At 42.5% G+C, this 27,345-nt stretch overlaps 1 protein-coding gene across 7 annotated transcripts in view; it reads right to left on the minus strand.

The window, feature by feature from the left end:
• Nucleotides 1–27,345, minus strand: part of LOC100872550 (Myocardin-related transcription factor) — a 272,225-nt gene that overhangs the window by 228,460 nt on the left and 16,420 nt on the right. For 3 of the 7 annotated variants that reach the window (XM_086913354.1, XM_086913356.1, XM_086913353.1), the window contains exon 1: nucleotides 9,276–11,235. The exons of 2 other annotated variants lie outside the window; for them this stretch is intronic. In XM_086913354.1, coding sequence (XP_086769480.1) covers nucleotides 9,276–9,315 — 40 coding nt within the window. In that variant the 5' untranslated portion in view covers nucleotides 9,316–11,235. Of the gene's footprint in view, nucleotides 1–9,275; nucleotides 11,236–14,046; nucleotides 14,181–27,345 lie in introns of those variants that run through there. 2 more of the 7 variants (XM_086913362.1, XM_086913358.1) reach the window with 1 other exon arrangement.

Here is a 27,345-nt window from a genome sequence, read left to right on the forward strand (position 1 = left end):
ATCCGCGCGATCTAATTTCGTGAACCGTCCAACTCACTGACTCACTTGGCATCGTCCCGGCCTGCATATTCTTTCGTACGTCGTTTTCACGGAAGATGCGGCCGATCTCCACCTCGAGACACGGAGGAAGGTCGCGGCACGATTGGGACGAAAAAAAAAAAAAAGGAATAATATCAGTTTTTATCGTGTATTGTTGCGTCTGTCTGTTGAAAAACCAACGCGCGAGGAAGGCGGAGTGTCGTTGGGAAGCAATGTTTATTTCGATCTTAAAGTCTCAGCTGCCTAGATTAGTAGGTCGCATTTATACTCACTATTCCACTGTTTACTGCTGCATTTTTAAATCACTTTTTACGACCGACAGCAAGATTTGTTCCGAGGCGGTTGGAGGTCTATTGCGCATCAAGGTCAAGGAACCATAAAACACGGTGGAGGAAGAAACTGTTTTTTCAGAAGCCTTTCTAAAATACCTCGTAACAATATTGTTCCCGACGAAATTACTATTTTCTTCTTTACAGCTCGACCTTCGCAATTTTTTTTTCACTCTCCCTCTCTTTCTCTTGAGAAAAAAAGGAGAGAGAGAGAGAGAGAGAGAGAGAGAGAGAGAGAGAGAGAGAGAGAGATGAGGGAAGAATAAAGTAAAGAGAGAGTATAGGAAAAGGAATTTTAATGATGAATTCAATCCCGATATTCTGAGTTGAGATTCTGTTTCAGCTTTAAGAAGGAGACCAGGTGCAAGGTCTTCACGAAGGTGGATGCAGGAAGAGAAGCAACGTTGGGTTCGGTTCACTGGTATCGTAAATGAAACGGAGTCTTCGAGGACGAGGTGGATATGCACCGTTGGCGATCCGTTTATTTTTACAGCAATGCCAGGGTGAACGCTCCGCGGAATGTTTAGCTTCGGCACACATCTCGTATCCACGCGCGCGCCTAACCTAACCTATATGCATGATTATCAGTGATTACTTGAAATTTTCGATGACAATGATGATTGAAATAGTTTATTTTATTCAATTATAGAATTAACCCCTTTTAATGGTCTGGGTCTTTTAAAGCATGTATATACCTTGTTACAATTGTCAGATGATATTCTTCAAGATTTTCTTTAAGACTTGAAACATCAAAAATAAATCTTTGATGGAGGGGTGTAATGGATAAATGGATACAAAGAGGGAAGAAGAAAAGTTAAATTCTGTAGTTTGAAAAATTCTGATACATTTAGTTTTTTTTTTTTTTTTTAATAGACATTTTAAAGCTGAATTCAATGAAGCGTATTGTTTCAAAAAGAAAAATAAAATTTCAAATCCAAATATACAGTTGTGAATCGAAACACATATATTTCTCTCTATTATAGTTCCAATTCATTCCCCTCTCATAAAGTCCAAACATCAAAGCTCTTAAGAGCCTAACCTAAAGCTACTGACCTGAATAACGCAAAATTTCGATCAAATAAACAACGCTCGAAACGAACGAATCATTTCAACCATTTTCAATTTTTCACTTTCATTCGACTCAAAAATTTCCCAGGAAAATTTCCATTCTCGTTCAAATCCACGTAACAACCTAACGTAAGAAGGTGAAGAAAACGAAGAAAGTGTTCCCGGGAAGTGTCACAAATTGAATCCACGATGACAGAAGAGTTTTACGCGGTAAAAATGGAATCAGACCGAACGGAAAGAAAGTGAAAGAGAAAGAGAGAGAGAGAGAGAGATTTCACTATATTTACGCGTACGCTCGAGGTTCTCGGTCCATTAGCGATGTTTTGCGCGAGTTAAAGTGCGTGCGAGCACAGCTGTTACCGCGTAAACCATGCGTACGGCTGCCAAGAGCAACAGGAGGATCGGTCGCCTGTGGCGGTGGTTACACGCGAGAAAAAAAAAAAAGGAAAAAAAAAAGAAGAAAGAAAGAAAAGAATCGAAAAAAGAAAGGAGGGAAAGATGGCGAGATTATCTTGGATCTCGATCGATAAAAGGCGCGCCATCGTCGCGCTCGGCCTCTCGGCCGCCGCCGCCACACCACCACCTGTCCCCGTCGTCAACGACTCTCTTCCTCCTCGAGAGTGTTGGAGCGCTTCGAGCACTGTCTTCCGCGAGGATGGCTTGATCGAAGGGGCGGATCAATTTATGGGCGGATTGTGTTGTGAGAAAGATCGGTGATCCCGCTTATTTGCCACCGACGTCGTCGAAACACCGTTTACTTTTTGCTCGGTTATTTTTGCGGAGGACGCGATGTCTTTCTTACGTAAGTTACGTGCCGGTGGCGGGAATTAAGCCCTGGGTGTCGAAAGTTGGTGGCTCGAATCTTGAAAAGATATGTTGCTCTTGACACACGAGGAAACATTTGCAGCGACGATTGATCGCTGCAAGTGTCGCCTTTTGTTCTTGGATTGTTTGGCGGATTCGAATCGATACGCGATTTAAGTAAAATTTCATTTCATTCGTAGAGGGAATCGAATTGGAAGGATAAATGTTTGAACAGAATATATCTTTTTTTTTTTTTTTCAGACTTTGTATTTGATACGAGAATGGAAAAAGATATCGAAGAGGAAGTTTGATTAACTTAAGACACATCTTCCCTGTTTAATTACACGATGGAAAATAGAAAGCGAGTATTTTTTTTTTTTCTAATCGATTTTCCATGATGGAGAACACGTTGCTTTTCTTTATCGCTGACGAACGAAATTTACGTCTTTTCAGAAGAACGAACGAGCAGAAGGCACGCAAAAAAAAAAAAAAAGAAAAATGAATAAAAAAGATGTCATATTTCCATCATTGAAAGAATCCTAGAAAATAAATCCTAGAAAAGATTCGAGTGGTTTACGAACCGCGGCTAATGTATCACGTGGCTATTTTTAAAGGATATCTATTAATACAGTAGTGCACTTTGTTTCACGATTATACTTCCTCGACGTGATATTCAAGTCCAAGAATACTCGACTGTCCGTCGTCGAGGATTTGTCTCTTGTAGAACAAGAGCCACGAGTTTCGAGGTTAATTCTTAAGCACTTATTCTCAACTTGTTGTTCAACGATAAAAATAACGATCGTTTTGCACCTTGATGATTTTTTTATATTATATTCAACTCTTTAGTTTCTCTGATCATTCTCTTTTAATGATACAACAATGATACGATCGAATCTTCCAAAAATCTTTCGATGGGAAGAAAAAAAATTCACCCGAATGCCCGAATAAACTTGGCATGAAACTTCACGAAACTTCATGAAACTTTTTCACAAACGGATTTTACTTTGCTTGGAAAAAAAAAAAAAAAGAAAGAAAGAAAATCTCCACGATCCTCGACACGATATCCCAACTCTTTCCCCAAATCTTCTTCACAATTATGCCGGGGGAACAATTATTCCGAACATTCGCGCGATAATGTATCTCGTAAACAAGCCCGAATTCCTCGGGTTAAACAACCCTCGACGGCCTTTACACAATAGCACGATCCATAAATTAGCGGTCGCGGTCCCCGTCGAATTTAATGCCGGCCGACACCTCTCCAATAATAAACCTCTCGTATCTTGCGCTGCTGGCGCTAGTGAAAGGATAAAAGTGGCGAGGCGGCGCAGAACGGGCACATGAAGGGTTGTTGACGAAGCCAACCCGTTGGAGGGGGAGAAGAGGAGAGGGCGACGAGTTCGCACGTAATCGGTCGGCGACGTAACAACACCGGGGAGGCGCGTGGTGCATCACACGAACGGAAGCGGCGTTACACGAATACGAGCCGCGTGCGCTCGAGCAAAAAGTGTGAGGGTGTCGCCGTTTGGAGGCCGGCCAACGAATGAAAAGCAACCGAGAACACGAGCGATCGCCTGCCCACGCATCGCCGCATACCGTCCCGATAAATAATCGAACTAGGCGATACCTACACTTCGACCATCGCCCTGCCAAATCCCCGTCCAGCCAGCCTCCTGTGAAGGTCGTGCCGTATATAGAATTCCGAAAGGAGTTTGGAGAACTCGAGATCGATCCGTTTCTTAAAGTGGAGTCGGCCTGTTCTGCGATTGAGAATAGAAATATAGAACGTTCGGTTTGTATAGAGGGAAAATAGTCAAAGGGATTTCGAAATGGAAATGATTGGCAGGGATGGAGCTCGAAGGAAGGGCAAAAGGGTTTGGAAAATTCGATGTATAATCGATTTAAAAATATTGTTTGATCTATTTTGGTAACAATTTTAAGTCGAAATGGAGTGTAAAAGGTCAAAGGAATATTATCAAAGTGGCTAAGCTCGAAAAAGAGAGCAGCGTAAAAGATCGTGTTGTACCGTAAAACTTCAAAGGGAAAACGTAAGATCGATCGAAGTCGACATCGAATTTAACGATTTCTCCCAATATCGCTTTAATCTTAAAAAAATACGTACTCAATATGTAGAATAAATAACACGACTTAATCTAATTCCATATTGGCAGAATAGAACGATCTGGACGTTGAAAATCAGTCAAAGCATCTTCTCTAATCGTTTTGGATGGATAAAATCACGGTTTTCCAATCCCATTGTCCTGATCGACCCGAACGATTCTCTTCGAATCAGTCAGATTTAAATTTATCCATCGGCAGATGTTGGATTCCGAGTTTACGATCGTCATTCGCGAATCTACGGCTCATTTTTAATACTACTAATTCGAGTAAACGTTAATTCGATCCTGCAGAAATACGCGGAATAATTCCACTCTCGCATAACGTTCGTTACGCCATCATCGGCAATCGTCGATTTAAAAGCATAAAAGCGACATTTCACGGCGAATAAACCAAATTTCACAGTTTTAGATACGTGTTTCGACCACGTTCGACACTCAACAGAGATTAAACTGTCGCAACGCGAGGGCCGCTCGTTGCTGGAAACCCGTCACCATAAATCAAAACACCTGCCAGTCCGGTTTTCCCATTGGTCTCGCTGAAAAATCGCCATGACGAACCAATCCCGATCGATCGTTTTAATCTATTCGCCCAAGCTAAGTGTCCTCGTACCGGCTTTTTCTTTCTTTTTCTTTTTTTTTCCCTTTTCTTTCTTTCTTTTTTTTTTTTTATTTCTTTCTTTCCTCTTTTTTTTTTTTTTTTTTTTTGATTAACGCGAAGAACAGTCTGGTGGAACGTAAATCAAAAAAATTTTTGCAAGACCGGGCGCATTGGCAAGGTGGACACTTTTAGATGGAAATTTATAGACGCTAGATGTCGTTCGAGGCATTCTCGTGTCGCATGATCGAACATTTGTCCAGCCCGCCCACGCGATATTTTATAACGATTCCGTGGCCTTCACGAAATATCACAAAAGCAACGCGAGAGAAACCGAGGGAGAGAGAGAAAGAGAGAGGGAAAAAAAGAAAATAAAGATCAAAATAATTCAAAGCTTACGTAATGGAGGGGAATAAAAAGGCGCGGAAATAAAGACGGTGTACGGCCGGAGCGCACGATATTTCACTGTCCCTTGGTAAACTTTCCTCTTTGAAGAACAAGCATGATCTCGTAAAAAAAAAAAAAAAAAAAAAAAAAAAAAGAAGAAAAAGAAGAAAAAGAAAAAGGAAAAAGAAGGAGAAAGATTGGGAATAGAGACGATCATTCTCGAGCATTCTCGAGCGATCGAAAGGTTTAAAACATCTGGCACACGATGACATTTTTCGGTGGACTGGGACGAAAAGCAAAATTTATCGTGTATTTCGAGTTTCGGCAATACAATGTATCCAGTGTTAAATCTCGGTGGCAGTGATATAACATCGGTTGCCTCCTTACGATTCCCGATTTCGCGTATTATTATTAAACGTTGATGCATCGCCGTGGAATCCGGCGCGTATGGCGCTTTTAATGCCCGTTGTTTCAACGTTTCTAGTTCGATCGGATCCGTGGAAATATTGATATTGGGTGTCGATCGCGTCGATCGTAAATTTGAAAATCTTAAAAGACGTATTAGTCGGAAGGATTTTCGTACTTCAACTAAATGAATCGTTTCGTCGAAATAACTTTTTGTCTCGCGTGAAATTTCAAGGACGCGGAGCAATTTTGAAAATAATGAAATATAAAATTCTTATCTATCGATATTTTCAGCGATGGATGAAAAAAAAGAAACTCTCGGATAAAATTATACGATATTCATAGGATAAGAAAATGACGATTATTTTCAATATATAATTCGTTACATAATCCACATACAATCAAATACAACGCGCGTGATTTTCTAAAATAATATACGAATATTTTCATGATGTATCGCTCAAAATAATTCAAACTCCATTTAAAGCGAAAGATTATTTCCTGAAAAGGTAAAACAAACTGTCCGAAAACGAGGGAGGGAAAAGATTGGCTCTCGAAGAAGAGATTCTACTTGAGAGACGGTCAATTAACTTATGACAAGGCGCTTGCCTCCCTTGGAAAGTTAATGACCTCTATCCAAGGGACCAGGTCGCTGATTAATGAAGAAAGTAATTAAAAGGGGCGGACGTTCGTTAACAAGACGAAGAAATGGATTCCTGGTAATCATCGACTCGTCTCTCCTACCATATATCATATCATCTAGCTGTCGTTTCACAATATTTCCCGTGTATTCGAGCTCTTTCGAAGTTACACCCTATTATCGACTCTGTTTCGAAGACACGTACCCATAATTACCCTTATAATGCTGTACAAGAATAGTTGGACGAGCCTATAATGAATCTAGCCTTCCTCTTACGAAACATATTTCTCGATTTGTTGATCGTGCTCGAAAGCGATTGTACCTAAAATTCTCCAGTTTTTCCAGCAAAAAGAATTCTAATCCCCCTTAGAGTTAATAAATAGAAAGAAATTTAAAATTTAAAATCAGAGGATATTTTTAACAAGGAAATAGTGAATAGTACAAAGTGTTATATAATATAGAAGAGATATAGAATTGAATCGTTAGATAAGGATTAAATTCTGAAAGGAAAAAAAATCCCAAAGAAATCATGTGTACCCATTGCACGTGCGTGCACGTTTCGCAAAGATAATAAAAAAAAAAAATAAATCTCTTCGAAAATATCTCGTCAATCTTTATTTTTTTTTTTTCTTTTTTTTTACACTCACCGGATCTTATAGGCTTCTGGCGCGATAAATTCCAACGCAGGACCTTGGCATTTGGATCCGTTAAAGCTCGGATCTCATAACATCCCTTTTCACTTCGTTTCGCCACCGGCTCCGATACGCGAAACGAGAGAGCGCTTGCAAGCGCGCGTCCGTGAAAACGTGTGTTTACAAGACGTAGACCTAGCGCACACCGTGCGGAAAAGAAACGCGGAGCCCGACTTATCCGCGTATTTATAAATTTTGTTTAAGAATTCTGAATGCAGACGGTGCCGGTTTAGCGGAAACGTAATCGTGCTCGCTAAAAACAGAGAGAGAGAAAGAGATCCTTTTTTTAATCGCGGCCATCTGGACGAATCGGGCGCTTTGACGTTTGGAAAAAACAAAAAGAGATACGGCAGCGAAACGACCGGGGGCAAAATCGGCGGAGGCAAAAAAAAAAAAAAAAAAAATGTAGGCCGAAGTGATCGTTACCATCCCTGACCGCCTCGATGTTTGCATAGACGATCGATCGGGAAAGAAGAAATTCAAATAAACGGGCATCCATCCGCTCACGCCTCTTGACACTACACGCTTCGATCCTGCGCACTCCTATCCTCGTGTAAAAAACCGCTCCTGATTCTCTGATTTTGGAAAGAGTTGAACAAGGATATGTTTGGAGAAATTGTAAATGTTGGAACAAAACATTTTTCCTTTTTATATAATTTCCATTAGAAATGTATTAATCCATTTCTGATTTATTTGAATAATATTTTCGAATAACAACGAATAATTACTAATCACTAAGACGAACAAAATACATCGAATACGAATCGAATTTTCATCTAAGAAAACCGCTGTTTTCTATTTTAGAAAAAAGATAAACAACGATATACATGTTGCGTCACGACGAGAAAAAAATCGATCAAACGAGAAATTTAAAAAGAAAAAAAGAAAAGAAACAATTGTAAATGTATACGCGTTTGACAAGAAAGAAACTTCTCGTTTACGTTACGTAGGGTCGTGCGTATAGGAAAGGATAAGAGAAACAGGAGAGAGAGAGAGAGAGAGAGAGGAGAAAAGAAGGCATGAATCCAGGTGGATAAGGGGCGCCTCTATTCGCAGATAAGAGGGTGAATAACCGAGGATAAAAATACTGGCGGTGAGGAGCGGTGAGAGGCTGGGAATGAGGAGAGGAGGCGAGGGGTGAGGGGTTGAGGCGGAGGAGAATGTAGTTGGACGTGGTTGCCATCCGATTGGAATGCGCTATGCGCGTTCGCCTTGGTCTGCCTCAAGCCTGGTCCAAGTGTCCGGCCCCAGAGACGCGGAATAAATGACCCACAGATAAAATTGCCTCCTCACCCGTTCCTAATTAAGAACGATTTTTCGGCCGGAAATTCGACTTTTCATCCGCTTTACGACCACGCGCCATCTGGCTTTTCTCAACGGCCTGCCTCACAGTCCGAGAAACAAGCAATTTAATGATACTTTCGCGGTTCTCTTTTTTTCAACTGGTGAAACGGCCCTCGATGAGATACGTTTTATTAGACGAACCTGGCTGTTGAAACAACGGAAAACGTACCTTCCTTATTTACAATTATATACATTATTACGTTATTACGAGTTTAATGAAGAGATACGTACGTGTCAATTTTTTTTTCTTGATTTCTTGTTCATTTTCTCTTCTTTTTTTTAAACAGAATTAAGAAAGGAAAAGGGCGTAAAATTTTGTATCGCGCGTGAAATATACGCGTGTATAAAGGACAGAGAGAGAGAGAGAGAGAGAGAGAGGAGAACGAGAGTGTTGACATCGTCCGTGTTACGATTCACCGACCTACCCGCGGCAGCCAAGCTCAGAAACTCCCCACCGTGAAACACCGTTCCTCTTTAAAGCTCTATCCCCCAAGAGAAACAAACAGAAGAAACCAACGTCATGCAAAAACGGTGTTACACCCTAGTTACGTGTATACAAACCGATCTATCATTAACAGTATCGTCACAACACACGTGAGAAAGAGAAAGAGAGGGGGGCGCAAACACCAAACCACAAACAGGATCTCCGACACAGGCAAACCACAGAAGGGAGTAAAAAGGGGTTGGTTAATAAAGCGCGATATTAAAGGGTAAAAAAAAAAAAACATTTATTATTAATATTTATTAATACGTTAGTTAAAATAGGTCTCGTTAGTTTGAAAACGGGGGCAAGTGTTCCTCGTGCTTGCGATGGAGAAAGCCGCACACGGGCGTCGCGGCCAAGTGGTGGCGTACCGTCACAGTGTTTACAGCGCTTCGCCCTCGGCTCAGGCATTCTGCGGTGACCTCGTGACCTCACCGATATTCCATCGTCGGTTCCTGCACTATACACACGCACGCAGCCACGCACGTGCACACCACAGGGAGCTGCACGCGTGCAAACGACGAGAGATCAGGTCGGACGAGCTCCTCTTCGAAGCACGCCCAGCCTCCCCTTTCCTCTTCCTCTCCTCCTTCTGATTTTTATTCCTCCTCCTCCTCCTCCTCCTCCTCCTCTTCCTCTTCCTCTTCTTCTTCTTCTTCCTCCTCCTCTTCTTCGTCGTTGTCTTCCTCTCGTTCACCGGAGCGAAGTAGAAGCCACCGTTTCGTCGACAGACGCATCGGCCTCTCCCCAAACTTTTGCTCCCGTCACTTTTGGCCCGACATAACTTGTCCAGGCGGTTGTCAAGCCACGACAACCGAAACGATCTTGACAAGCGCCTCCAGCGGATTACACGCGCCGGTCACTTCGATCATTGGCGCGACTTGGTGACCAGCGAAAATTTTGGATAACGTCGATCATCGGCAAACAACTTGCTAATATTTACGGATACGGTCAGTGACATGTTTGTCCCGTCGCAGATGCGTGGTTCTGCTCGTAGAGAAAGAGAGAGAGAGATCTTTTTGAATAATCCGTGAGAATTACACAGGTGGGAGAGATCGAAGGAATTCTACGATGGAATCGTTGTTTCTTTAAAAATACGAAACGAATGAACTTCTTTCAGAGGAAGATGTTCCGCACTTTTGTTGATTCGTCGTAAGAAGAAGAAGAAGCAATGGATGGATGGATAGAATGAATTTATTTCTTTCTGAGACACTGCTTTCCACAAAAAGTCACATTTGTCCGCACTGTTTCGTCTTGGCGAGCAACAAACGGATAAACGAACGAAATTTTTTTTAATCCTCTCTGATAGCCATTAACGATGCAATTATTATTATTTCGCGAGCAAGTAGCAAGAATGAACGTTCGAAAGTCGTTCTTCGATTCGCACTTTTTCGTCGTTTGAGAGAATAGAACAACGGATAAATGTATCTCTTCAAAATTCACCGATTCGCGCTTTCCTCTTTTTTTTTTAATCGTAGAAGAAGAAGTACTCTTGGAAGCCTCGCTTTAAAAATCGTAATCTAATTAAACATTTACAGTACAGTTCTTAACTCTACGAAGGTCTATCAGACAGGAGTGTGCTTGTGGTCCACGTTACGTGAGCATTTATGTACAACTTCTTTACAAGGGAATGCAACATCGTCTCGCTGCGGGAATGCTACGTTCGCTTTCGTTTCCGCGAGACGCAGATCGAGAGGATCCTTCCTCTATTTCTCCGCGATATTCTAATCCAATCACTCGTTATCCTCCTGAAATATTCGTTCTTTCCGTCCCCAACATCTCAACAATTGAAACTCCTCCGACTCACGATCGAAATTATTCGACTTACACGCCACTTTTCCTCCACTCCTAACTAACTAGGAATTATGACTAGAGACTTGGTCTGAAAAAGTTGCAACACTTTCGTCACTTGAACTCTCGTCTCACTTCCAACCCCGCAACCCCCCTCGACGGTCCTCGAACCTCGTAAACACAGAATTCACGAGTTTAACAATCGCGAAAAACGAGCGAGCCCCCTTCTCGATTTCTCGTCGAAATTATTTTCCAAGTTCCTGGAGCTCTTCGAGTATATCTTCGCACTTGGTTTCGATCACGATGTATATACATATATACACATACATATATATACGTATATGCTCGGTGAGGCAAGGAGACGTGTAAAAAAAGAAAAAAAAAAAAATCGTGGGATCGTTGAGCGATCGTTCGAGGACGTTTTGCGGGTGTGCTCACATCGCGAGGTGGAGGGCGTCTAGGTCGCCGTAGCGCCTCGCAGCCATGTCACACACGCACTGACGGACGCTCGACGCCGGGACGCCGTCTTCGGCCGGACTCGGTCCACCCTCTCGGCAAGCGTCGGGACGCCTGGCTGCGGGCCAACGTGAAACTCGCTGGAACGCCGCCGAGGGGCGCTCACGGTGGACCGACTAAATTTCTACACGGATCATTTCGTGTGATTGCACACTTCGTTATTTTGGGGTGAATTTACCCGTTTCGATTATTGATGAGAATAATATATTTATTGGGCATTTATGACAAATCGACGTATTTTCCTTGTTCAAATTTGATGTTCGTTATTCAGGTTTACCTAGAAATTTGGATAAAAATCTGTGTAAAAATTCGCTCAACAGACTCCGTTTGACTGTTCTCGAATTAAAATGAAACTAGTATTCGCCAACGAGTTGAGAAAGATGGTGAGAATTAATATGGCGTCGACAAATTAACCATGGAATCAACGAGACCAGTCTCTTAAAAAGATGCCATGCTACGTAAATCGGGAGGGAAAATTTTTAAAATTGGTTAAAGGTCGCGAATAAAAGAGAACAGTTCAATAATAGCGACACAGATCGATGGAAGCGGAGGAATCAGGTGGAGGGATGAATCACGTGGTGAAAAGCGCTGGAACGGTTGGTTGGCGGAAACTGGCGTAACCATTGATTTACGAATGACAATAAATCCAGCCGTGTTATCCGTGCCAAAACCACCTCCATCCTGAATGATTCCTCGAAAAACCGATTCGCGAGAAGATTAGGGGAACGGTCGTTAAACGGCCGCCTCGTATAGGAGGAGCGTCGCACGACGGCTCTAAAACGAAATTTGACGGATGAAGATACGGAGAAGGGGAGGAGGGGATGATGGCTGGATCGAGGGAACGGCACTTTAGTGGAGGAAAAGGTGAGGCGACGACAGCGAATCGCGAGTGGGTGTTGGTCTTCGTTTATCTGTGCTTGTAATGACGTCACCGCCTGTATAAAGGGGACTCTAAATGCGAACAGATGGCCTTTATAGTTGACCATAGACAGTGGAGGAGCTCGCGGAATCGCGGAAAATAGACGCCATCGCTGGATGGCGCTGCACGGCCGATTAAACGTCGTTTCGAGAAACGTTGCATCGCGTTATGATGAAAAGTTGAACAATCGATCGAGATTATTTATGATGTAAGCGGTGCTCATCTTCGTCATTCTTATTATGTTTATTTATATTGATTCTTGAGAGAATCTGTTTATTTCTACTTCTGTTCTTTGTTACGTTTTGGTAAAAATCGTAATGGGTTTCGGAAGCGATGTTCTTTTATGAATTTTTAGTTTAAAAATTGTTATTGCTAGTGGAAATAGTGATTGGTCATGTAACGAACTTCACTCACTATTGCTGATAATTAGATTTGTCGTAATTATGCAAATGGCTGGATAATTCTCTATGCTTGAAAATTCATTTTTGTAGAGTCTACGAACGAAGTGTAAATTCCAAAATTTGAGGTTGAGTTATACCGGATTTTCGAATAGTTATTCAACTTTTTAATAATCCGTGTAATCGTTGAATGGTTATGATTTAAATGGAATTACGTAAGTGTTTTAAAACATTCGTTTTTGAAACAGCTTGGTACGACGTGGTGAAAACGTGGTAACATCATTCACGAATAACAGGGGAGATTTATGAGTGACGGAGTTCAGGCATACTTGCAAGGAATATATTTTGGAATCGTTTTGCTACACAAGGCTTGTAAACAACAAATTGGTCGACAAATTTCGCATAAATTAATTATTGCAAGAACGTGTTCTTCGACTTACGTACGTCAAAGAATGCGGATAAACTGTAATACAAAAGAATCATTAAAGAAACGAATGAGAAATTTTTTTCTTTTAATCCAATCGTACACAGACTGATTATTTCGATCGAAGAATATTTCTAGAAGCTGAAAGAAACAACAAAAATTGTTGGCTAAGGCTTATTTATTAAATTATAAGCAACAGAGTGAAATTCTATCTCCGTCACCGCATCTCGTCCAAGACGAATTTAAGTAAATACATAAATAAATCTCAACCGAGATGTATATTTTGTACAGTCAGTTTTTGTGCTTATTTTAATCTCTCTAGAATCGAAAAGCGTCGCGCAAATATATTCATCCGAACGTAACAACTTTCTTCAACCGATTTAAAATCACCAAGCTCCACCATATACAAATACACCTTCGTAATTCCAACTTGAACCTAACCCTTCTAACAAAATAATTCTAACAAACGACGTAACGTAATTTCATAATAAACAATGAAACAATCTTTCAATCGTTGTAAAATACACACCTCTTCACTCCCCCTCCCCCCGCCCCTACTTACAATCCCTATCAATATTTCCAACTTCCAACAAGATTTTACGAGAGAAGTAAAAAAAGCAAAAAAAAAAAAAAAAGAAAAAAAGATCAAACAGAAGAAACGCGAAAGGCGTTTCGCATCATTGCTAAAGTTTTTCTTTTTATCTATACACCATGGTCGCAAATTTCGCGAGAAGCGCCCCGACGCGAAAAGGCGCGGTTAAGAGCGATCGTTAAAAAGGGGTGGAGAGGGAGAGGAGGAGAGAGAAGAGTGTGCATTCCCTCTTCCCGTTTCTTTTCTTCTTTTTCCCCCCTCCGGCATTATTTCTTCGCGAGCGGCAGCCGTTCAAATGAGAAGGGTTGCCCCCCTCGCGAGAAACCGATGGGAGGCGTATACCGGACGAGTTTTATCGCGCGACGAATAAACGGGTCCGCTCGGCCGGGAAAGGAGGGGGAGGAGGAGGAGGGGGGGGAGGGGGCAAACTGTGAGAAAGTAACGAAAGTAAGGTTTTATATCGGAGCCATGGGTGGCTGGTGTTGCGCATGCAAGAACGTACCTTACAAGTTAATAAATTTCGAGGTTTTCCTCGTGACCGTTCCGTGGCTGTGTGCGCTGTGTGTTGCCCGCTGCCGGCAGCATCCGAAACAATCCGCTCGCCTTGCGAGTTTCACAACCACCTCGAGGTTTCTCCTGAAACACATCGGCGTCGATTTCGCGTTATTTCTCGTCGTCGCAAATATTTCTTCCCGCTTGGAAAACGAGGGAGTTCGAATCGACGATGGAAGATGATGGTGAAACTTGTCGAAACTTGGCGCGTTTAAATAAAATAAAGGATTCGATATTTTCGATTCACAGAGAAATTCCATCCTATTCGTCTTTTCTTTTTTTTTTTTTTTTATCAATAATTTTATACGAAAGAGAAAAGGAACGAAGGTGAAGAGTATGGTAAATAAATGTGACGATTTTTTATGTACCGTACTCTGTACAGAAATATTTTTGTGATCAAAAAATTTTATGTATCTAATGTCGAAATAAAGATGAAAGATTGAAAAATTAATCTCCTCGATCGAAAGGGTGAAAATCGTTTCAAGGTGAATAGTGTCACATTCGACTCGTTATTTCTGAAAAAAAAAAAAAAAAAAAAAAAAAACAAGAAGAACGAAAGAAAAAAAAAGAAAAAGAGAAATCGTCGAATTAATAGCATATACCTTAAACGATACTCATGAATAACTCGAATGTGTCACTGGCGAGTGATTCATCGGCTCTCGTGTCAAAAGATGAACTAAAAGTAAGAATAGAATAAGTGAGAAGAGAGAAAAAAAAAAAAAAAGAAAAGAAAAATTGAAAAGAATATGTACGCGGTTCGACCGGTAACAGTTTACAAATTAATAACGTGTTAATTTGGGAGGGAGGAAGGGGGAGAGGCAATCATTGTCACGCGACACGAGAAACAAATCTCGATCGGATCGAGTCGCGTTCTCAATCCTGGCAAGGACAAAAGTTGCAGGTAAGGTAAGCAGCTCGAGAAGCATTGCCTACCTAGTGGCGGCTACCTAGAACGACCTAGAACGGCCTTCGACGGCTACAACTACGCAATGGCCGACCAACCGCGACGTAGAAGGCGTACACTGCTTAAAACGATGCCAATCCCTCCGCTATACTATTTTTTATCGGCCATCGCGGATATTGTGAGAAAAACACCTGGCTAGAAGAAAGATTTACGCGCTTTTTTTTTTGAAGTTGAAGAAGAAAAGATTCGAAATCGAGGATCCTTCTAGTCGTTTTTTTTTTTTCGTGCGGATATCGATAAAAAAAAACGAGCGATTTATTACAGATTTTGGAATATTTTATTTCGTGCAATGTGAATCGCTGCATTCCGTATATTTTTGATCAATGAAATAACAATAAATACATATTTTGCGTGATACTTTAACGAGAGATGTTCCAAGTTTGAAAAATTCTCCAAAAATATGTAAAATATAAAAAAATGTACGTAATTTTAGAGAAATTACTAAAAAAAATTGTCCAGAACCGTTCTATCAATATGAAATCTCACGAATTTCACATTCGTCTCTGATCATTAATACCCCTAATACGAGTACTTTAACTATCGTAACGTAAAAAGAAAAAAATTAAATACGCGATAAGAGGCACGTGTTTACGAATCCAAGATGAATCGAGACCTCTTTCACGAGGCAAACTCGTTGCGCAAACTCGAGCGATACCCACCATTCTTGGATCATCATTGTAAAAAGAGACACGTTTCGCCCGTGAAGAGCGAAACAACATCGTTACAACGGCACCACGGCGGAAGGACCGATGTAAATATGTAATAAATTTCACTGAAAAGCTGCACGGGGCCGAAAGAGCGGATCTGTTCGGGGCATAAATCGTGGCGGCGTGGTACAATGCGAACAGCGCCTCGATTAATGTTTAACAAGGGTGTCGGAGTGGATTTCGCGGTCGTATCGGAAGCGGTGTATACACCGCTCCCCCTTTCCTCCCGGATGCAAAGCAGAGGAGAGCCTTAACCTAATTAAGGAAGACAAGAGAGGCGTAAATCACGCGGCGAAGAGAAAGTGATGACGAGAGATAAAGCCGCGAGGAGAGCCACTCTGTCCTCTCTCTCTCCCCTCGTGGATTTATCTTTCCTCTCCTGTCCTGTCCCCACCTCCTCTCTCTCTCTCTCTCTCTCTCTCTCTCTCTCTCTCTCTCTCTGTTTTTTTCGCGCGTGTCCTCCGCGGTATGCGAAACGAGAAGAAGCCTAAATGAAAGAGAAGGCGAGATCCAGTTTTCGAGCCTCGCGGAAGAGAATCCCAATTAAATTGAAACTAAAGTTGGATATCCTCTTTCTTCCCTCTTTTTCTTATTCCTTTTATCCTTTAGGAGGTTGAAGTTCGAATTATCGATAACAAGATGATTCGATCAGGAACCTTTTAGAAATTAGAAGAGTTTTGATCTACTTTTTCTTTTCTTTTTTTCTTTTTTTGCATATCGTATTTTCTCTCGGTATATATGCGTTCCTTTACCTTAGACGACGTTTTTAACATCGAATCTAAGCTAGAAGCTCGATTAATACACATATTAGGCGCAAGTGGGTCGCAGTAGATCTCGTTAAGCCTACGTATCCTCGCCTCTGTTCGCTGCATAAATCTGCACGTAGAAATGCACGTGTGCACTTTAGGGCGGGTACGCACCTGGGCGTGCACGCGGCTGTCGACGCAAATAGGCGTGCGTGATCCAGAATGGACAGTGAATTTGCAACTTCTCGTGGTTATCGTGCTCGTTTAGAGAACACGAATTGCCGGTGCAATTTTTAATTCACGTGTATTAAATTTATTTTACGACAATGAAACTCACTATCGTTGATAAATTCATCTCTTGTATAAAGAAAATTAAGATGGAAAAGGCTATCGTCTACCAAATATTTCTGATTGAAATCTTTTTTTAGAAAAAATAATATTTTCCAAGTATACGTTATATACATTGTTTCCAAATCATTTCAAGATCATTTTATTAAAACGTAAGTAAATCCATCGACTTTTATTTCCCCAGCCCTTCGTCCAATCGAAACACGAATCCAAAGAGAGCGCCAAATTTTGCACATTATTCTCGAATAATTCACAATTGTGAAAAGCAAGGCTGAAATATCGATAAAATAACCCGATCCATCTAAAGTTTCACTTTCACACCCCTTCGTCGAGATATAAATTAAAAGAGCGCCCATCTTTCCGTGAGCGAGGGTTACAAATGTTCCCCGAGCATAATTCTGGTAAAACGCGAAGCGTGTGATATACACGTACGCTGGTGTAAGCGCGCACGACTCTGTCTTTACGCGCCGCGACAGCCGAAATGTTTTTCTTGGGCGCGTGGACGACGTTTGCGTCCGTGGAAGTCGGCCAATGAAAAAGAGGGAGCGGGAGGAGCGAGAGAAAGTATAAGTCGGTCGGTCGATCGAGGAAGGGAAAGCAGGGGGGGATGGAACGAAAGCGGACGAAAATAAAAGGTGGGCAAAGAGGAAACGGTGAATCAAAGAGACAGCCGTTTCGGGGGATGTTTTTCTAACGACTTCATCGTCATCCCTTTCCAAGCTGTCACGGGGAACGAGCGACGTTCTTATCTAATAAATTATCAGAATCAGAAGTGTCGCCGGTGGAGGGATCAGATTCCTCCACGCTTGTCCGCTTAACAGTTTTTCCTTGTTTTTGCTCGAGACGGCACGGCTCGCGTGCAAATGTCTCCTGTCGTTGATTTTTTGGGGAGTATCGTGGGGCATAGCGGGTGGCGACGCGGAGTCGAGATGATATTTACAGGACCGAAAAGTTCCTCGATCGAGTGCGCGTTTTTTCTAAGATAATTAAGCAAACCCTCCATTCGTCGTGTAGTTGATAAAAGTTGATAGTTAGGAAAAATATATATATATTATATTATTTGAAATTTTGCAAATTTTCCGCTCTGCGCGACAGTCATGGGAAAATTTTGAAATTTGAACAAAATCGATGTAATAAAACTTTCAATTTATCGGTATTGTGATTCACTCGACAAGCATCCGGTGTAAAAACTCGTCGAATAACAAAATATTTTTCTCGTCAATTTTCCATGGACGAACATCTCCTTCTAAATCTTCCAATGACTTTTCATAAAAGTCACCACCAAAGCACGACGCTTGATAAATTAATGCTTTTTAATTTAACGACCCACGACGAATCAGATGGAAATTCGAGATCGCGGCTAATTGATTCGAGGACGAACGAGCATCACGATCGCGTAAATCAGTCAGAACGGAAGCTTTAACGGCACGGTTCTCTCTTTCTCTCTCTCTCTCTCTCTTGAGGATGTTGCGCCGATAACACGGAAAGGTTAGATCAACGATTAGAAGGAAGGAAGGTGTTAGCATTTATTTGTAACGAATGGGCGGAAAATAAAGAGAAACGTGGTGTCGTTTGGAGAAGCGCCGCGTGTCATTATTTATACGAGCCACGGAACGTTGATTTCGAGCGCGATGGCTGGGAGGAAAAAATAATATTTTCGGCGAGTATTATGAAGAATGTTTTATTTTTTAAATAAATTATATATATATATATAGGGTGCGAGCAATGTAAAATTTTCAAAAAGAGACGAGTCGCGAGAACTGCCCTCTTTCCTTTTAAACGCAATAACAAAAAGATATCAAAAGAATAAATTTTATTACACTTCAATGAGAGGTATTTAAAAATAAGAAAAAAATTAATAGACTACTAAATGATTGTTGACTACTACTCTTTAACGAAAGGATCACCCTGACAACTCTCTACAGAATAAAATAATACGATATTAAAATAAACAAATGATAAAAGTGAGAGAAACTTCTTTTCACTCTTACTTAGAGACAATCACTTTCTCGAAAGGCGAGCAACAATACCCTTAATCCAACATCTTGTGCAATTACAATCCTAAAAGAAAAAAGAAAAACTACTTCCTCGCCAAAAGCCACTAGATCCTAAATAAACCTTCTCCTAAAACCAGAAGAGAGCTGAACGACCATCTCGAAAAGCGAGAACCAACAGGGAGCGCGGTTAATCCAAACGAAGGGGAAAGAGGGTGGGGAGGGAAAGAAACATCGGCGATAAATAAAAATCTTCGTATTAATAGCATCGGGGATCGTTGGCGACGCGAGACGGTAGACCGAAAAAATCCCGACAATTCGAGGCGAAGAAAAAAAAAGGGAGGGGGAAGGAGAGGGCCGATTCGGTATGATCGAGAGTCTTAAGGCTTCCAAGAATAAAATGCGCGAGCAAAAAGGGGTGGCGAAGGGCTGGTGGTTTCCTCGTCGACCACCCGGTACCACGAGCGCGATACGCTCCAATTTTCCGCGGCGCATCGCTCGCGAACTCGCTGGATTTACGATCGCCGCCCGATTTAGAGGCGCGCGGGCCACAAACTAATTGCGGCAAAACGATCCGTCCGCGGGCGGCCAACCGGATTAAAAATGAAAGCGGCAATAATAATAATAATAAAAGAGAGAAGGAGCTGGTGAGTAGGAGGGCGATGGGTCGGCCGAGGCAGCTGTCTCGGGGGAAGAGAAACTTTCGATTTGTGGGGAAGGGAAGTGGATGTGGGAGGTGAATCGTGGAACGTGGATTGGAAGCGTCCCTCTTGGTATGGGCAGCGTGGAATAGAATTTTATCCAGGGGATGGAAATAAAATAATATGTTTATCTACGAGTAAACAAGATTGGTGTAAAATTACTAAGAAAAATATTTTAGCTTTCTATTATTACCTGGTGGAATATTATTCGAAGGAAAGGTATGATACACGAATTAATCTTCCATTAGATTAGAGAAGTTAAGTAGAGGAATTTTACGAGTTATAAAATAAAATGTAAGTATATAATAGTACAGATATACAAGTAATGAAATTTACCTTCCTGATTTATACCAATCGAACGAATAACAGTGTTACACCGATTATAAAATAAAATAAATTTACCTCCATCACCCCCTTATAACGTAAAATAAAACGTGCAGGTGCAAAAAAAGAAAAATATCCTAACACGAATCGATAATATTAATAATATACCTCGCACCCTCTTCGTTTCCCAACCGGTATAACGATTTCCTTATTGCAACACAGGTCGCGTCGTAACTTCGTTCCATTTTTCATTCCTACCTCCTCCTCCTCCTCCTCCTCTTCTTCTTCTTCTTCTTCTTCCGTGGAGGGGGATGACGCATCGTGGGACACGCTGTGTATTCAAGAAGCCAAGAAGAACTCGGTCGTTCGATGATCGTTTCCACCGTATTAACCGCTAATGTGCCGGTACTTTGCGTCCCCGCCACGCGATCCCCAGGGATTCGTCCCTTAAATAACGCGACAACCGGCGTTAAAAATTGGTCAATTAAGCGGCGGCCCACGAACAAATGTCGCCCCATTATAAAAGTGCAAGCCCCTTGTACACCGGCGGGCAAAAGTCTCGCGGTTGACACGGCTCGGTTAGTCATGAATCCTTCCTAAAATATGGCGTCACTTTGTCCGTTACCCGGCCGTCCCCTCTGTAATAACCCTCCCTCGGTTAAAATCGGCGTTTTCCAAACCGGCCGAAAGGAGAAAAGACACTTTTATCGCGCGATAACTACGATAATTTAATCGCGTCGATTATCGCGATCACCTTTCGCGACGTTCCATTTACGGTGCAAAAGAACAGAGTGATCTATACCCCCCACCTTCAAATGCTTCAAATGTCGCGTTTAATATACGCGTTTCACGGCAGGATGTGTTGAAATACTCTTATGAATCTTTCACCTTTTGCGAGCGAAGAGGTTTTTCAAGAGTTTTGTTTTTTGTGTACATCAGGATATCGCGAGAAAGATAATTTAGAGATAATTTATTTAGTTCCAAGGAAAGCTGTTTAAAAATAATTTTAAAGAAACAAAAAAATCGAAACCAATAAAAACACATTTCCAAGGAAACGATCGTGTAAAATCACTGGAAGAAAGGAAGGGGACAACAATTCCAAAACAGCTCCTATCTCTACTCCTTTAAAGGAGCGCGAAAACGAAAAAGGGAAGAAACAGTTACTTCGGCAGAGTAACTCTCCTCTCCCATTTGGTCCAATAGCGGGAGAGGACGAGGGGAGGAGGAAGGGATTAAACGTCGGGCCCGTGCTCGTCGAAGCATTGAGAAATTAAGTAATTTTCACGTGGCCGGGCGGCATAATTCACGTTGCCGGGCATCGACTCGTAAATAATCGGCTCCCTCGTAAAAGATAATCGGGAATTGCGTCATTACAAATGGCCGGGCCTTGGTTGTGCATTACCAGAAGCAGGCTTTACGTCGCGACTGAGCAAATTTAAAAGCTATCGTGGTTACCCGCTCGCAAATTAATCGGCCGAGGCACGCCGAGAGAGGAAAAAAGATCGGGAGGGAAAGATCGGGTTATACGAAAGAGAGTTGGGGAAGGAGACGGACGAGCCATCCTCCCGAGGAGACGGATGAGGATGTCTCATTGAGAGTCGGCGAATTTCGAGAGGAGATGAGCGTGTACGTGTACGTATATACGCGAATACAGAGAGAGAGAGGAGAGGAAAGGGAGAGCCAGGAGCGGGTGGATGCATTCAGGTTATTTCTGGATCGACCCAGATATCCGCCGACGTGTTTTCTTGGACCGTGCTTTAAACTGTTTCGGATAATTAACGAATTGAATCGCATTCGCGCGTGTCGGTTGCCGCATTGTCCTCGATCCTCGCCTCGGACGAAAACTTCTTTCACTTCAAAATTTACCACGCCGGGGAGGGCTACCTTGCCCTACCTACTCCTTGCGACAAAGAGCGAAGGGAGAAGAGAGGGGGGAAAAAAAGAAAGAACGATTCGCAAGAAGAACCGATTTATTCCGCCACGTTGGAATTAAATGCCGAGTAGCAACAAAATTGAACGGTCCTCGCGATCTTGGACACGGTTGGCATGTTGTATCGTGAGATATCGCGTCATTGAGACTTGAAAGGTGGCGTGCATGCACGATGGGACATGCTACAATGCTGTAGAACCCGCCCTACTCCCCGACTTTCTCCGCTTGAACCAATTAACCCAAAAATCGGCCGAGCAAGGACGAACAAATTACGCGCCCATGGTTCAAATATAAATTTCAATTATACGAAACTAAAGAAAACAATAATCCTTCTCGGAGAGGAGAGGAGAGATAGGCCCGAGACGATAAATATCCGGTTGACGCGACACCGGTTCCGGGCGACGGTAGCCGCGCGATCAACGCGGATCCCTGTCCTCCTCTTATCCGGCGAGATTTTTCAACGGGAAAAGGGGCGTGTATCGAAAGCAACGAGGCGTTCGACCCGGCTGGAACGGGGTGGTACTTAAAGTCGCGGCAGGGGCGATAAATTCGTCGCTTGTAAACGACACCACCGTTCCTCCAGCTGTTTTTAATATCTGGCTGGGGAATCTAGCGGCGCTAAGTGCGTCGAGTTAGCGCACCGTAAATAATAAGAGAGGATGGAACGAGTTCGACGAACTTGGAGAGAAACGTCGAAAATTGAGATATGTATAACGCGTAATGCGGGGAATATGTCGATAAGGAATAATGACGGAGAGGCGGAGAGATTAAGACTGTACAGGAATGTGTCGTGTTTGTGTCGTGATTCGAGGAATAGTTTGTAATACGAATGTTTATAAGAGATTCTTAGAAAATTGGTAGGATGAAGTCACTCTTTGCTTTGGTAAATAAAGTCGCGTTTGGCTGTAAGTGTGTTCAGTTGTGTTTCGTACGGCTTGGAAGTGGAGTCGAGAGCCCGTCTATCGTTTTGTTATACGTTTATTAGAATTTATTGTGATCGAGTCGCCCGATAAAGTTCATTTATCATTAAATTTTTAAGCGAATTTTTAAACGAAAGAAGCCTGTTTTTGTAAAAAAGAAAAGTTTTCGCGATTACACAATTATAAAATACTTTTTAGAGAAAATCAGGCTGTGCCACTTACTTCCTCGCTAATCTATCCTATCCAGCCTTTAACATTTATCTCTCGGCTCGATATCTTTACACGAAAATAGTTAAATAATACCTCGATCTATCAGCACCCAATACATAATTCCGACACATGGAGAGAGCAAGCAGGACCGTTGATGCATGGAAGGACGAGGAATAATTTCGAAAGAGTCCTGAGAAAAGCACGTCGGGCACGGAGTGACGAAAAGGCAGGATCATTAAAATGCACGATGCAAATACGGCGTTTTAACACGTTCTCCTACTGAACGAGTCTCGCGCTCGCCGCTTATTTTCGTCTTTAATTGGTATCGCGCTGTGCGGTTCGTTTAACGCCTGTTGCTCAGTTGATCGATGTATCGTAAACGTTTATTTATAGCGGCTTGTCGCCGGTTATGACACCGAACGTTCGCAACTAGTTTCCAATCGATGATCGGAAACTTCTCGATCGAGCGAGTTTCAGGAATTGCGCATGGTCGTGCATGGAGCCCAGGCTTGACACGTTCCTCGAACGAGGGCTATTGTACCAACGAATTTACGGCTCGATTATGCATTCGGACGTCACTTAATCGAAACACCGATTGTGTAAACGGATCGATTAGCGAAACATGGAACGGATCGCGTATTTAAATCGTTAATCACAAGTAATAAGTGTAGGTAAGTGGAGTGGATACGTGTGTAAGTGGTATGATAACAGCGCATCGATTGTTCCTCCTTCTTTGAAAAGAAATAGAGAAAGGAAAGAAAGGAATATATATATATCTGGGAAAGAATTATAAGATTGAGAAATCGGATCAACTTTCGCAAAATAAACTTTGATTCGATCTCGATCGATCATAGGTGATCGAGAAACAAGCTTGTCCCCCTGATCAATCCCGATAATCGATGTTCCGCCTTCGTAGGTCCGCATACTCGATCCGAATATCAAAGAAAACAATCGACTTTGGGGATAATTTCACGGGTATTCGCGATCGAGGACGTACCTCCCACGGCGTTCCATCTATTTTAAGGCGGCCTCAGCATCGCAAATTACGCTTGACACGCTGTAATTTCTCGGCGTGATCAATGCCCCAAGCAACAATATAGCACGCGGGCCCGGCCTGGTGTCGAATCAAAAGACCGAAGGACGATACGTATCGTCTCGTGAGTTTTTTACCGCGGCAACAAAGCGGACAACATAATCAAGGTGAGGAGGCTGAAAAGAGGCTGCTCGCGGTGTCTATAGCACCTGGCCAGAGTGTATCTCGAAGACTCGTCACGATAACGGACACGGTTACGCGAGGATGTCGAGTAACGAATTATTCGGGGCCACGATCGTAAAACACTTTCTTCTAGCGAAGGATTCAAAAACGCTTCGAACAAAAACTCGTGGAAACCAGCTTTTGACAAAACTTATCACATCTTATCTTCCTAAACAATTTTCGAAAGAGACGAAATGTTCGACAATAGTTCTCGAAAGTAACTCGAACACTTTTAAAAAATTCGAATTTTCCGCTGTTTCAGGCACCCGACTCGAGGCATTCGAAATCCCATCGCCGCTCACGAGCCGGTTGCGTAACCCAACGCTCGAAAAGAAAAGAAAAAAACTGTGGCGTGCACGAGATCGCACGCGTGTGTACGTGGCAAGGTGAGCCGCGTGCGCGAGATATCGCGAGCGCACCTTGTCGTGTTGGTGGCGTAGGATGCGTGGGTGGCGGCTGAGTCATCCGCTTCAGAAATACGCGTTCACCTTCCCTGCGTGCAGAGAGAAAAAGAAAAAAACCGATGCGTCTCCGATTTTTCGCGATCTCCTCGTTCGAGAATCGACGATCCTTCTTCCCCTTGGCTCATCTTCTTCTGGTTCAAAATGAAGACGAAGAGATTTGGAAAAGCTCGTGCTGGTAGGTATCGTAAATTTAGGCGTATCGTTATGCAACATTTACAACGCGGTCGTAAATAACCGGGCAGAATGCTGGTGGCTGCGGTAATAAGCGCGGATCGCGCTTTGATATTTCTGCGGGAGTACAATGGGAATTGCTCAGGGGTCGGCAAGTGTGTTCCTGACAAATATACGTAATTCTTGGATGGCCACTCCGATCTTTCTTCGACACCAAATCGCAGCGACCGAGGTAGGCTCTTAGAGACTTCCCTCGAGAAGTAACAAGGTTAAATGTAAAAATAATTTCTCCTCCCTCCCCTTTATCTTTATCACTCGCCGATCGGTAAATGCGTGCGCTCGCCGAGTCGTTTATGGAAGTCAAACATGCAAATACATTAATAAACGGTAATTATATCGCATCGCGTAATTAAACGCATTAACAGAGTTGCGCGATAAGAGGAACATTTCGATACGAAAAGATTCACGTAGCAATTACGTGTACAAATTAATCGACGCGGAAAAAAAAAAAAAAGGAGAAGAAGCTATCGCTGCTACTCTCTCCCGCTACATTACATCCTTTCCATCGATACCGCCATTTATTTACGACTCTTATTCAATGTGCCAAACCGTATGGAAATTCGTAATCGATTCGTGTCCATTAGCCATACGTATAATATATATAATGCATCATTTAAATAATTTACACCGATAGATATGCGCGGCTACCGGCCATAACAACGGCTAAACATCCGACGGGGGGGATCTCTTGTCGCGGCTTTATTTATCGCTCGTGTCTCATGGAGACCGATTGCGCGAGATAATTCGATGAGTCATCGTTAAGTGGCAACCTGCGACGTCCAATTACCCGTAAGGTCGTGCCTATTCAACCCCGTTACTCCCCATCAAACCGCTAATGCCGGGGAAAATGGAAGCAAATACAGTCGAATCGACCGACACCGCAACAATGAGATTCATTGAACCCTTATTAGGATCCGCGCGATCGTCTAAATTAGCACGTCGGGTTGCTATACTAATCTGTGGCGCGGCACGTGGTGGTGAATCATAAGCGACCCCACCTTCGATACGCGGCGTCCACAACGTTTGGATCTTGTTGAATCTCGTGTGTAACGCGTGTGATCCTCGTCTCGAGAGATATTTCCCTTTTTTTAATTCTTATTAACAAGAACTTTTGATCGAAATTTAAGAATTAAGGTAAATAATAAGATGGTTAAGAGCGATCGAGAAACGTTCGTGAGAACGGGACGATTTAATAAGGAAGGAATATAATTTGAATGCAATATTTATTTCTCAATACTTATTTCCATACGTTGGGATGTATTTTTTTAATCGTCGATAAATACGAAACGAAGCTTAGCTCGCGATTTTTTATTACACTGCAAAAAATATTCTCCGGTTCTACGATTGGGAAAGAGAGTCGCGTTGGTAGCAGCTTGTATCGGTTTGTATCCTGGCTTTTTGGAATAATTAAATAAACAGTTGCTCTTGGAGCAAAGATTTCGTAATGATTAATTGCGAGCGGCACGGCACCGTGGACGTCAGAAATAAAAGTACGATGGCGCCTCTCGAATCTTCGTTACCGAACGTCGCGGGCAGAATCTGTCGAGCCGGAAGAGAAATGGGTAGAAGATGGTGCAGATGGTGAAAAAGAATAATACGTAAAATGCAAGTTTCGATAAGCGACGCGTAAAATTAGAAATTTTTCAATTGTTTATTTGCAATCTAGAGAACTCGAAAATTTTACTTCGATACGTTCGACCGTAATTCTACCTTTCAGTCTCGAGCTTCTTTATTCAAAAGTGAACATAGAAATTCGCATCTTTATTCGTTATTTCCACTGCAACTGAAGGAAATCTTTCAATTCTATCCTTCGAAAATTCGAGTCGCCGAGATCGCATTCGATATACGACATAACGCAGATCCTCTAAGCTCTAAGTTAGTTTTCTCTCGTCTGTACGAAGGAAACGCGATTACGAGGACGCGGTTGTGATGCGCGCATTAATTGCCGGTCGCATTAAAGAAAGTCGTTCGAGCTCCCCGGGCCACGGAATAAATAATTACCTCTTAATTAAGGCACACGGGACGAACATCTGTTTCTGGTGGGATATAATCTGTGCTCTGTAACTCGCTTACATATCATACACACTCTTTCCCCCCCCCCCCTCTCCCTCCTCGAAAATAAAGTCCTGATTTACGACGTTGATCCCTGTGCGACGTGGCCAACGCCGCCACCGCGACGAGGACAAATTGCACACCCGTGTTACTTCCTTTCGCATTATCGCATGAATTATATATTTGAAGCGGTGCTTTGGCGGTGAAAAAGAAAAAGGAAATTGTGTAATCGCGACCGCGTTCGAACCGCGGGAATATTGTTTGTGTTCTTTCAAAACTACTCCCTGAAAATATAGCGCGCTCGAAAGAAAGATTCTTCCTCTCCTCGTGGAACTCCGTGGATAAGATACTCGTAGAAAGTAATCGATTGAATTAAAATTCTCGCAGAAAGAATGGAAGCCGT

The sequence above is a fragment of the Apis florea genome, unplaced genomic scaffold (assembly GCF_048593485.1).
Source record: "Apis florea isolate Af1SG1 unplaced genomic scaffold, ASM4859348v1 contig_3496_pilon, whole genome shotgun sequence".
Classification (NCBI taxonomy): domain Eukaryota; kingdom Metazoa; phylum Arthropoda; class Insecta; order Hymenoptera; family Apidae; genus Apis; species Apis florea.